The sequence below is a fragment of the Adiantum capillus-veneris genome, chromosome 1 (assembly GCF_014529385.1).
Source record: "Adiantum capillus-veneris isolate H3 chromosome 1, ASM1452938v2, whole genome shotgun sequence".
Taxonomy (NCBI): domain Eukaryota; kingdom Viridiplantae; phylum Streptophyta; class Polypodiopsida; order Polypodiales; family Pteridaceae; genus Adiantum; species Adiantum capillus-veneris.
Window position 1 is genome coordinate 33213969 of NC_140931.1, and position 11737 is coordinate 33225705.

An 11737-nucleotide genomic window follows, 5' to 3' on the forward strand; every position below is an offset into this window, starting at 1 on the left:
CTCCACTGGACGCTGATGGCAGTGAGCACATTAGCGCTGATCGTTGGCCTGTCGTCTGCCACTCTTCTGGGACGGCTCTACTTCGTGCACGGCGGCTCTGGCCGCTGGCTCTACAGCCTGGTGCAGTGCGCCGGCTGGCCCGTGCTTCTGCCCCTCTTGGTCTTCTGCTACTGGAAGTACTCCATCCGTCCGACCCCCCTCACTCCCAGGCTGGCCCTCGCCTACTTGGCCCTAGGCTGCTTGTCCGCAGTGGACAACCTGCTCTACGCTTGGGGCATTTCCTACCTCCCAGTCTCTACCAACTCTCTTCTCAGCTCCACTCAGCTTGTCTTCACCGCCATTTTCGCCTACGGGCTTGTGCGCCAGAAGATCACCCCCTACATCCTCAACTCCATCGTCATCATCACTACCGGCACCGTTCTACTGGCCGTCAGTTCCGACTCCGACCGGCCGCGCAACACCACCCACACGCAGTACGTAGCCGGCTTTATCGTCACCGTCGTTGGCTCTGCAGTCTTCGCGCTGCTGCTACCGCTTATCGAGCTCGTCTTCACCAAGCTCGTGGGCAAAGCAAACTTTGCTAGAGTGCTGGAAGTGGAGATCGCAATATCGGTGGTGTCAACGGTGATTTCTCTGATAGGCATGTGGGCATCGCGTGAGCTGGCGATGGGGCAGCAGGAGGCAATGCACTTCGGCTTGGGAACTGTGGCATACGTTCAAACGCTCTTCTGGTCTGCGGTGGGCTGGCAACTCTACATGGTAGGAGGCGCAGGGGTGATCTTCCTTGCCTCCTGCCTCTTCTCCTGCTGCTTGATGACAGTCATGATCCCGGTGCTGCCCCTCCTCGCCGTCGCCTTCTTTAATGACTCCTTCTCTGCCGTCAAGGGCCTCGCCATGGCGCTCTCTCTGTGGGGCTTCATTTCATATACCTATGGTGGCTATGTCCATAGCAAGGGCGAGACCAATTAGGGATCAGTCGGAACGCTAGCACCATCCTCTGCTCAGCGATAGTGATGGTGATCATGAGAGGACCCCTACCTTGGGGTTACATCAGGAAGGCTCAACCCAAATTAGCTCGATCAACCTATGAGCTACACTCTATAAGCACAAGCTTTGTGCGAAATAATTACATGGCTAAGCCTTTCGAAGTTTAAAGAAATTTTATTTTCTTTTTCTACATACCCACATGGAAAGAGAGAGGTAAGTTCTACATTTGCTAAGGTGAAGCTTGATATGAGAATAGTAAGAGAGCTTTTGCATGTGGGAGTGGACAAAGTTATTATGTGCCAAGCAATAATATTACTTCGTTAGCAATACAACTCGATTCAAAATCCTGGCAATTCCTTTCTCCACGTGATATAGGTTTTCAAGTAACAACATATTAATCACATACTTTCTTTTTATTGACGTGCTTACTTCAAAATCCTAGCAGCTCCTTTTTCCACGTGGCATAGGTTTTCAACCGGCAATCACCCATGCATCGGCTACAACCTTCCAATTTTTGCTCTTTGTAAGAAGTATATAGGGTACGTAGCACCATCACTACGTGTACATAGCTAAGCGAAGTATAACATGTTTTCTACTTTTGACACCTATGCAATGCGGTACCATCATCCAACGCATCCAAGGACACAACCAAGGCGCCGGGGATAAAGAAGGACTCTTTGATCGACAAGAAGAGATGGCTAATGCTTAATTCGTGGAGAAGAGATGGCTTCATTATAAGTAATAGGATCTTCAAAAGTACAGAAAGCGCTATCAACAATATTCACTATAAGAGAAGTAATTCATAACCGTTAGCAATATTGTCGCGTAAAAACTAAAGAAAATAGAAAAAGAAAATATTGTGTATGCGGCAATAACCGCGGCTAAATACGCGATAGTGATTTACAAGCAATAATCGTGGTAATAGTTGCAAAAATATACCTGCATTTATTACCGCCCTCCTTGCCATTGATATTACCACGTTAATTACCGCTAAGCACCTATTCAATAATAAAAGTGCTCATTTGGGCCACCCAAAACCTGGGTGGCCCAAATGAGCAACTTTATTTTTGACCTGCATAAAACAATGAAACATCAATTTTTTTTTGGAAAGAGTATACACAAAAAACAAAAAATTAAAATTTAATTTACTTTATCTTGACAATTTAGTGTACAAAGATCAATTATTTAAAAATTACAAATAAAATAAAAATAGTTGTACATACATTGTGTCACATTGGGACTTTATGAAAGTTTGGACAAATATTTTTCTATATAATCGTCCTCCTTCTCCTCTTCGTTCACATGCACGTACGTTTGATCACCTTGACTCTACATAAACCCAAACCAAATTAAACAAATATAAATAGCTCAAAACAATTGATACAAAATTATTTGTTTAAACTTACCGCTTGTAGTGATCTAACCGCTGCGTCGAATTGCTCACGAGAAATGTAGTTGTTTTCGAACAACCATCGTCAAATATCAAATTCTGTATACCGCTCTCGAAACTCGACCATCTCTCTGGTTGGTCGACTAAGAGTGATATTTTCCTAAGTTAGCAATAACAATAACAAATCATCAACTATAATCTTTATAATCATCAATTTAGGTTGTAATTTAATCAATCTTATATATTTATCCTTCCATGCTGCTTTGCCTCCTGAACCATAGTGCATGGGAGTTTGTCTGGCGCAAGCTTCGTGTTGTTGTTTGTAGGATGAGCTCGTTGCAGCCTGATCGCTCTTTTCTTGCATTGCCCACTCCCACTCTGTATCTGTCATGTTGTCACCATGATAGCTCCTGTTTGGATCTCCAACTTGGTTGGCCGCTGCGCACCATACATAGACTGTTTGTTTTTCAAAAATATTTTTATGAAGCCCTCCAACCACTGTTGTGAAAAACGTTGATCGAGGACATTTGGAAATCTAGCATGCAGTGCGTCCTCAACAGGGATTTGATATTTACATAATTACAAAAAAGTTTGTGTGATCACAAGTTTTTATTGATACATTTACATGATTACACTAAACGTGATCACAAAGAATCCGGTTAAGGGTGACTTGCAGACCCACTAAATTTGGGTCGGGCTTTTCCATTTTCTTGCGGGCCCGTCGGGTTTCTTCATTTTCCCGGCGGGCCCGCCGAGAATACTAAAAATACCGATGGGCTCACAGAATTATATATATACGGGCCCGATCGAGCCTGCTGGGTGTTATTTCTTGCTTTCATCTTGAGAGAGAGAGAGAGAGAGAGAGAGAGAGAGAGAGAGAGAGAGAGAGAGAGAGAGAGAGAACACCTTTCACTATAAGAGGAGTTGTTTATAACCGCTAACGTTGCTGCGGAAAAAAAAAGAAAAAATAAAAGAAGAGAGAAAAATTTGTGGGAGCGGCAATAACCACGGCTATGAACGCGGTAGTGGTTTCTTAGCAATAAGCGCGGTAATAGTCACGGCAATATACCCGCTACTATTACCGCGACCTTTGCCGCTGCTATTACCGTGCTCATTGCCGCTACACGCCAATTCAAAAATAAAGGTGCTCATTTGGGCCACCCAAATTTGGCCCAAATGAGCACCTTAATTTTTGACCTGCATAAAACAATGAAACATCAATTGTTTTTTGGAAGAGTATAAAAATTACCAAAGAACTGAAATTGAATTTACTTTACCTTGACAATTAAAAATGTAGAAGATCAACTATTTAAAAAAGTTACAATAAAAAGTAAATAGTTGTATGTACATTGTGCCACATTGGGACTTTACGAAAGTTTTGACAAAACATTTTTCTATCTATTCCTCCTCTATCTTGTCGTCATCTAGAGGCACGTATGTTGGATCACTATGCCTCTACATAAACCCTAAATTAAACAATTATCCACAGCTCAAAACAATTGATACAAAATTACTTGTTTAAACTTACCGCTTGTAGGGGTCCAGCTGCCATGTCGAATTGCTCGTGAGAGATGTGGTTGTTTTTGAATAACCATCACCAAGTATCAAATTCTGTATGTCTCTCTCGATACTTGACCATCTCTCTGGTTGATCGAGAGAGAGTGACATTGTTAGCAATAACAATACCAAATCATCAACTACAATCTTTATAATCACCGATCGACGTTATAATTCAAATAATCATATATATCCTTTCAAGCTCCTTTGCCTCCTGAGCCATAGTGCGTGGGAGTTTGTCTTGCGTGGGCCTCACATTGTTGTCTGTATGATGCGCCTATCTCGCAGCTTGATTGCTCTTCTCTTGAATTGCCCACTCCCGCTCCGCGTCTGTCATATTGCCACTGCGGTAACTCCTGTCTGGATCTCTGACCTGGTTGGCTGCTGCGTGCCGCACACTAGACTTCTTGTTTTTTAAAGATGCCTTTATGTAGCCCTCCAACCATTCTTGTGAAAAACGTTGATCGGGGGGAGGGTTTGGAAATCTATCTAACAGAGCGTCCTCAATGTACCGTGCATGATTGGATAGTTGGTGTCTAAACTTTATAAAACAATTCTTATACGTTGAATGTATAAGAATTTGTAGATGGCGTCGAAATGCCCTGCCCTGTGCTGTGCCGAAATCCACCTCCCTGCCATGTTTAACCCTGTAGTAGCACCCATGCGTGTTTGGCATAGGTGCGTCAGTATGCTCATCCTCTGCGTCAGGGACGGCATGCTCTGAAAGTGGGGACTCCGTTCCCTCACCACTACCAAAACATGTGAAACCACAATACACCGCCGCTTCATCTCGCACGGCGCTCGCTGCCCTGAGATGAGCGTCGACGCGTGCTTCCAGAGGAAGTCCGTCGACGATGTTCTGGCGAAGCCGGAGTGGAATGGAGTGGTGTAGGACCCTATGATGCCATGGGAGTAGGACCGTGCGATGCAAGGGGAGTAGGACGATAGGAAGGGAGAGTAGAGGGAGGTGCTGTCGGTGCGAGGCTCTGTAGGTAAGTAGTCCCTCCCTGACTCCCCCATGGTGTAGTCTGCGGAAAAATACCGTAGGTCGCAAGTTGCTTTTGCAGAGTGTACCGGCCAAACAAATCCTCCGTCGAACAGAGGTACTGCTCTCGAGAGATAGTCCGCTGTAACTCAGGATCTACGACTGTGGAGGAATCTAAGAAGGGTAGGTGTAGGATGGCCATGCCTGCAAAAAAAAAAAAAGCTATTGACACTCATGGTTTATGGTTAACTATATAGAAACATTATTTATTTCTTTGCTTGTTCTCACCGACTTAAGACTCGGGTCCATTGGAGGCGATGTCCACCCCGGGTGGGAGCCCACCTGAGATGTGAACCAACCAAAAGAAAAGCCAGCTGGCTGCTCCTCACCAGTTGGTCTCTCGTCTGACATCTGCATTACAAAGATCAATATAAGATTAAGCTTTCCACCCTACTCACTCATCTATAAATACGTACACAAGTATATTAGCACTCATCTTTCCACCCTACTCGGGTCCATTGGAGGCGATGTCCACCCCGGGTGGGAGCCCACCTGAGATGTGAACCAACCAAAGAAAAGCCAGTTGGCTGCTCCTCACCAGTTGGTCTCTTGTCTGACATCCACATTACAAAGAGCAATATAAGATTAAGCTTTCCACCCTACTCACTCATCTATAAATACATACACAAGTATATTAGCACACAAACACATAGGTACATATACATACTAGTAGACCTAAGTAGAGGCTAGTAGTGCCAAAGGTCAACTGCACCTCTTTAGATATCATTGCAGTTTCAATCGTGGTAAAACCAAAGGTACATTGCGGTAATCCATGCAGCATGAGTGGATCAATGACCGCAACGCCACGATGAAAAAGGATTATACCCAAGAGGAAGCGTCTAACCTTCGGATGCTATACTCCCGTACTTAGTGACTACATACATGCATAAATAAATATATATGTGCACACATATATATATTATGGTTGTAAATGTAGCCATCATTTTGTGTTGGATGCACTTAGATTGAACGTCTAAGTGATCAATTGATCGTAGCATTACAATTCTCTCCCAGAGGATATATATATATTAGCACACAAACACATAGATACATATACATACTAATAGATCTAAGTAGAGGTTTGTAGTGCCAAAGGTCAAATGCACCTCTTTAAATATCATCGCAGTCTCAAAGGTGGTAAAACCAAAGGTACATTACGGTAATCCATGCATGAGTGGATCAATGACCGCAATGCCACGATTAAAAAATGACTATACCCAAGAGGAAGCGCCTAACCTTCGGGTGCTATGCTCCCGTACTTAGTGTCTACATACATGCAGAAACATATATATATGTACACACATATATATGTTAAGGTTGTAAATGTAGCCATCGTCTTGTGTTGGCTGCACCTAGATTCAATGTCTAAGTGATCAATTGATCGTAACTTTAAAATTCTAATGTAATGCAATAAGTAATTCTATTTCTCTCACTGAGTCTCTCTCTCTCTCTCTCTCTCTCTCTCTCTCTCTCTATCCCTCTCGCTCTCCCCTTCTTGGTCATGCAGTTGAACTACGAAGCAGAAGCTCCATCCAAGAGTCATGTCTGCGCCTCCATGTAAAGCAAGCACTCTCAAAAATGAGAAGCCAAACATGGACGACATCTTCTGCTGAGGCATGGAGGTCTCGGCTAAGGCCATGGTGGCTTCGGACTTGGACACCACTTTTTTGGGCTTCACGTGTGTCCACAAGAGCGACCCCAGGGACATCCAACATGTCCTGGATTGGCCTCACAAATTGAGGCAGTCGCTTCATCCCGTTATTGCAATACACAGACCAACATGTTTTACAAGTGGAACCCCTTGTCTTCTACCTACACCCTCCAAGCTTGGGGATGGGCTTCCCTTCGCTCAACAAAGCATCCTCGCCTTGAAGGTAATCTTGGTGCTGGTTACTCAGGTATCCCTTTGGAGCTCAATTTTCATCTCCTTAACTTCTTTCTCTCTTCCTATCTCTCTCTCTTTCCCTCTTTCCCTATCTCTCTATATTCCTCTCTTTCCCTCTCTCTATTTACTCTCTCTCTCTCTCTCTCTCTCTCTCTCTCTCTCTCTCTCTCTCTCTCTCTCTCTTTCTCTCCCTTTCTATCTACTCTCTCTCTTTCCCTATCTTTCTCTCTTTATATCTATTTCTCTCTCTATCTCTTCTCTCTCTCTCTCTCTCTCTCTCTCTCTCTCTCTCTCTCTCTCTCTCTCTCTCTCTCTCTCTCTGAGCATCGAGAGTCACTTATGACATCCACTCACACCACGTGACATGTTCATTTGGTCCTATAGGTCATATTTGACCTCCGAGGACGATAATAGAACTATCTATCTATCTATCTATCTCTCTCTCTCTCTTTCTCTCCCTCTATCTACTTTCTCTCCCTCTTTCCCTCTCTCTCTCTCTCTCTCCCTCTTTCCCTCTCTCTCTCTCCCTCTTTCCCTCTCTCTCTCTCTCTCTCTCTCTCTCTCTCTCTCTCCCTCTCCCTCCCTCCCTCTCCCTCTATCCTATCCCTCTCTCTCTCTCTCTCTCCCTCTTTCCCTATTTCTATCTCTCCCTCTCTCCCTCTCTCTCTCTCTCTCTCTCTCTCCCTCTTCCCTTATCTCTCTCTATTCCTCTATCTCCCTCTCTATCTCTCTCTCTTTATCTATTTCTCTCCCTTTCCCTATCTTTCTCTCTCTCTCTCTCTCTCTCTCTCTCTCTCTCTCTCTCTCTCTCTCCCTCTCCCTCTCCCTCAATCTACTTTCTCTCTCTCTTTCTCTCCCTCTTTCCCTGTATACCTCTCTTTATCTCCCTCTATCTCTCCCTCTTTCCCTCTCTCCCTCTCTCTCTCTCTCTCTCTTTCTATCTATTTCTATCTCTCTATCTCTTTCTCTCTCTCTCTCTCTCTCTCTCTCTCTCTCTCTCTCTCTCTTCTATCTCTTCCTCTATCCCTATCCCTATCTCTCTATCTCTCTCCCTCTTTCCCTATTTCTATCTCTCTCTCTCTCTCTCTCTCTCTATATATATATATATATCTATCTCCCTGGCCTATCTCTCTCTCTCTCTCTCTCTCTCTCTCTCTCTTTCTCTCTTTCTCTATCTCTCTCTCTCTCTCTCTCTCTCTCTCTCTCTCTCTATTTCTTTCTATTTATCTACCCGTATCCCTCTTTCTCTCTCACTCTCTTTATCTATTTCTCTCTTTTGGAGAAGGAGAGAGGGGGAAGGGAGAGGTAGGGGGGGGGGGAGGCTTGTTGAAGGAGAGAGAGTGTAGGGAGATGGGGGGTGGGGGAGGGGAGGGGGAAGCTTGGGAGCGATGGCGAAGAGCAAGAACGCATGGTATGCTGCAAAAACGCGCCATACTATGTCTTCTTTTCTTTTTTAGATGCCAGTTATTGACGCGCCTATTATCGTCTATAATACCGCGGCCAGTCATTTCAAACGGATACATGCAAATCCGAGGTTGCAGAGGGGGGGGGGGGGTACAAACCACTCCCTCTACCTTTAGCTATACATTATTTCATTTTTTAGCCTTTTGAGTTTTTTGATAAAGATTTTTATTTTTTTATGGATATTTTATTTTGTAGTACTTTTAAATGTTTATTAATTGATTTTGTAAAATCTCTTTTAGTTAAAAAATAATTTTAACACTCATTGTCATTTATTCCCTTTGACTTTAACTATATGTAATTTTTCTAATGGAATTAAGTGTTTTTTAATTATTTATTTTTTAGGACATATGACTAAATAAACAACCTTTCGCGTGTGCAAGACATCGACTGGGATGATCCTAGTCCTCCTGGAGGCTCAGAGCGAGATCGTTGGCTCAAGGAAAAACTACCTTGTCCTTGCGCCAAGTGCAAAAGGTCAATTCTTCGCTTGAGGCGCATTTCTTTGGAGCACGTGGAGAACGAAGGGCTTTGGCATTCTCGGAAAAGCGCTCGGAGAGATGATAACACGACTCACCCGTCGCTTGAAGAGGTGACCCATTGGTATGTGTTCGGTGGTGGTGCACCAGCGTGCAAGGCCGAACGGCAGTTTCAAGAGAGACTGGGCGATTTGGGTGCACCACATGGTGATCCTCCCGTTGGCTCTACGTCGGCAGCTCCTATGGCGTGTTCGTTGCACTTTGAGGTAGAGGATGAGCACATGTTCGACATATGTGATGAGTTACTAGATCATGAGCGTGACGTGTGCGAGGAGGATTGTCAGCCCTACACTAAACGGGCTGCCAAAACGGAGGATAGATTGATGACGAGTGCCCGAACACCTCTTTACGACGGTACATGGTACTCGGTGCTCCAAGCACCGTTGGAAGTACTCAACTTGCAAGAAAAATTCGGTTAGAGTAATGCAAGTTTTGATGCACTACTTCTGCAAGTATGGAATGTGGCTTTCATATACTCTCTCCTCTCTTTTTATGGTGTCGTCTTCTAGGAATTATACTAATACGCATGTTTGTTATAGTTTGATGGGCAAAATGTTGCTAGAAGATCACCACATGCCTCCAGATCTTTGGAGAGCTAGATCGTATGTCACTACACTTGGAATGGAGTATGAGCGCATCCATGCGTGCGTCAACGATTGCATGCTATACCGCAATGAGTAGGCACATGCTACCTCATGTCCCGTGTAAGGGGAGGCACGATACGAGACAGGTGTGAGTGGGGCATACCTACCCCGCAAGGTATTAAGACATTTTCCATTAACTCCTCGCATCCAACACATGTTTAAAAGCAGGTCTACTGTGGAGCTTCTCGTGTGGCACGCAAACCATTGCTCAAATGATGGAATGATGCGTATCCCTCCCGATTCACCTGCATGGAGGCACATCGAAACTCAATGGCCAGAGTTGGGGCTTGGGTTAGTAAGTGATGGTGTCAATCCCTTCGGCACTAAGTCTACTTCATGGAGCACTTGGCCCCTGGTGATCGCGTCAACTACAATATTCCACCATAGGAGACAACCAAGAAGGGCAATATACTTCTTTCCTTGCTTGCGCCAGGGAAGTACAAAGTATTAAATATTGACATTTACCTCGAGCTCCTCATCAAGGAGTTGGAGGAGTTATGGAGAGGCATTCCTGTTGTCGATGTCTCACTTGCAAAGGGGGGGGAGAGAGGCTCAAGTGAGGGGAATCCTTATATGGACTATGCACGACTATCTTAGGCTTGGAGAGATTTCTGGTAACCCCCTGTCCTCTATCTCTCTTTCCCTCATTCCTTCTCTCCTTTTAGCTCACTTTAGTTCACTCATCTCTCTAACCATATGATATGTATGCAAGGTTGTCCACATCGGGGCACAATGCATGTCCTACTTGCGGGCCATCGTTGGTGATGGAGAGGCCCAATTCCTTGCGCAAGGTAATCTATCCAAAAAAACATCATTTATTACCCCAAGGGAATAACAAGCACAAGGCTCCAACAAATGGGAAGGCTCCTCTAAAGCTCATGATGGCAGATTGGGCAACCATTTGGGAGGAACACCACAACAACAATCCGGCTCCATGTCCTCCACCAAAAGGTATGTCAAGGTATTCCATATTTTTAAGGTTTCCATATTGGATGGACTTAAAAATACAACACCTCTTGGATCCCATGCACATATTCAAGAATGTAACCCAAACACTATGGGACCACATTATTGGCAAGAAGGACTCTTTGGGTGTGAGGGAGGATTTGAGACTTTTAAAACGTCTTCCTGCCTCTGCTACTCCATGGCATGCCCCAAATGGAAAGATTGTTCTTCCTAAAGCACCATGGATGCTAGCAAAAGAAGAATTAGACAAGGTGAAGGATACCATCGCCTCTATTTACACACCAACATGATACATGAGGTCGCTAAAGGGAGCTTTCACAAAAGTGAAGAAGGGTGGAAGTGTTCAATTGCATGGGTTGAAGTCCCATGATTGGCACACGATGCTTCAGGTAATCTTCATACTCCCTATTCTATCTATAGTTTGTGTGTATGACTATCACTCACTTTCCCTTTTCGTGATTTACATTGTAGTTCATTCTACGGGTGAGTATGTGTATATGTCGGGACAAGAAAGTCAGGGACGCTATTTTAAAACTAGGAGAGCTAGTAAGGTACACCACAAGACTCCACTCAACTACACCTTTTTTATGTACACAATAATTTCAACTAGCACTTAGTATATCCTTGTGTGTTTTCTTGCAGATTTGTGAGCTCCAAAGAAATAGAAATAGATTCTATCCCTGCTGCTCAAACACTTGCAACAGAAATTGTGTGTGCCATTGAAGATGCATCTCCTCGATCGGTCCTTCTCAATCAAACTCACCTCTTCGTTCACGTGGTGGAGGAGATAGCTATATGTGGAATAGTGCACGCATGATGGATGCTCTTCTTAGAGAGGTTTTAAAGACTCTCAAAGATTTTGTGTGGCTACGGTCTCAACCAGAGGCATGTATGGCCAAAGGGTGGATTGTTCAAGAGGCATTTGTTTACATATCAGAGTATTTGGCACAAGTTGATCCTTCAGTGCCTCGCATGTGGTTAGATGAGGAAGATGCAAGGATGACTTCACACTTGACAAGTGGAAAGGGGAAACTACTTAACATGGATATCAATCTATCCCGAGTGGTCGATAACTTTTGCATTCTCAGTGCAAAGATTATGACCAAGTGGGTGGACTTGTGAACAGTGGCAAAGGCAAGGCGTTTGCAAGAGAGGGAAGCATGGAAACAAGCACATAGAGGAAGGAGGGCAACCCCAGTGCCTAGACACCTTGCATGTTTCCTAGATCTCATTAGTGCAGAGTGGATTCATGAGAGAATGATC

The 11737-nt window shown here is 44.4% G+C and overlaps 1 protein-coding gene and 1 pseudogene across 1 annotated transcript in view; both read left to right on the top strand.

Annotated features, from left to right (window-relative positions):
- The window catches only part of LOC147464524 (putative purine permease 5), a 1622-nt gene extending 443 nt beyond the window's left edge, over positions 1-1179 (top strand). The window contains exon 2 of the mRNA XM_086515379.1: positions 1-1179. This exon is cut by the window's left edge and continues 128 nt beyond it. Within this exon, the coding sequence (XP_086371505.1) occupies positions 1-969 (969 nt within the window). The 3' untranslated portion in view covers positions 970-1179.
- A 9030-nt stretch (positions 1180-10209) lies between these two features.
- On the top strand, positions 10210-11006 carry LOC147464525 (uncharacterized; annotated as a pseudogene).
- The last annotated feature ends 731 nt before the right edge of the window (positions 11007-11737 follow it).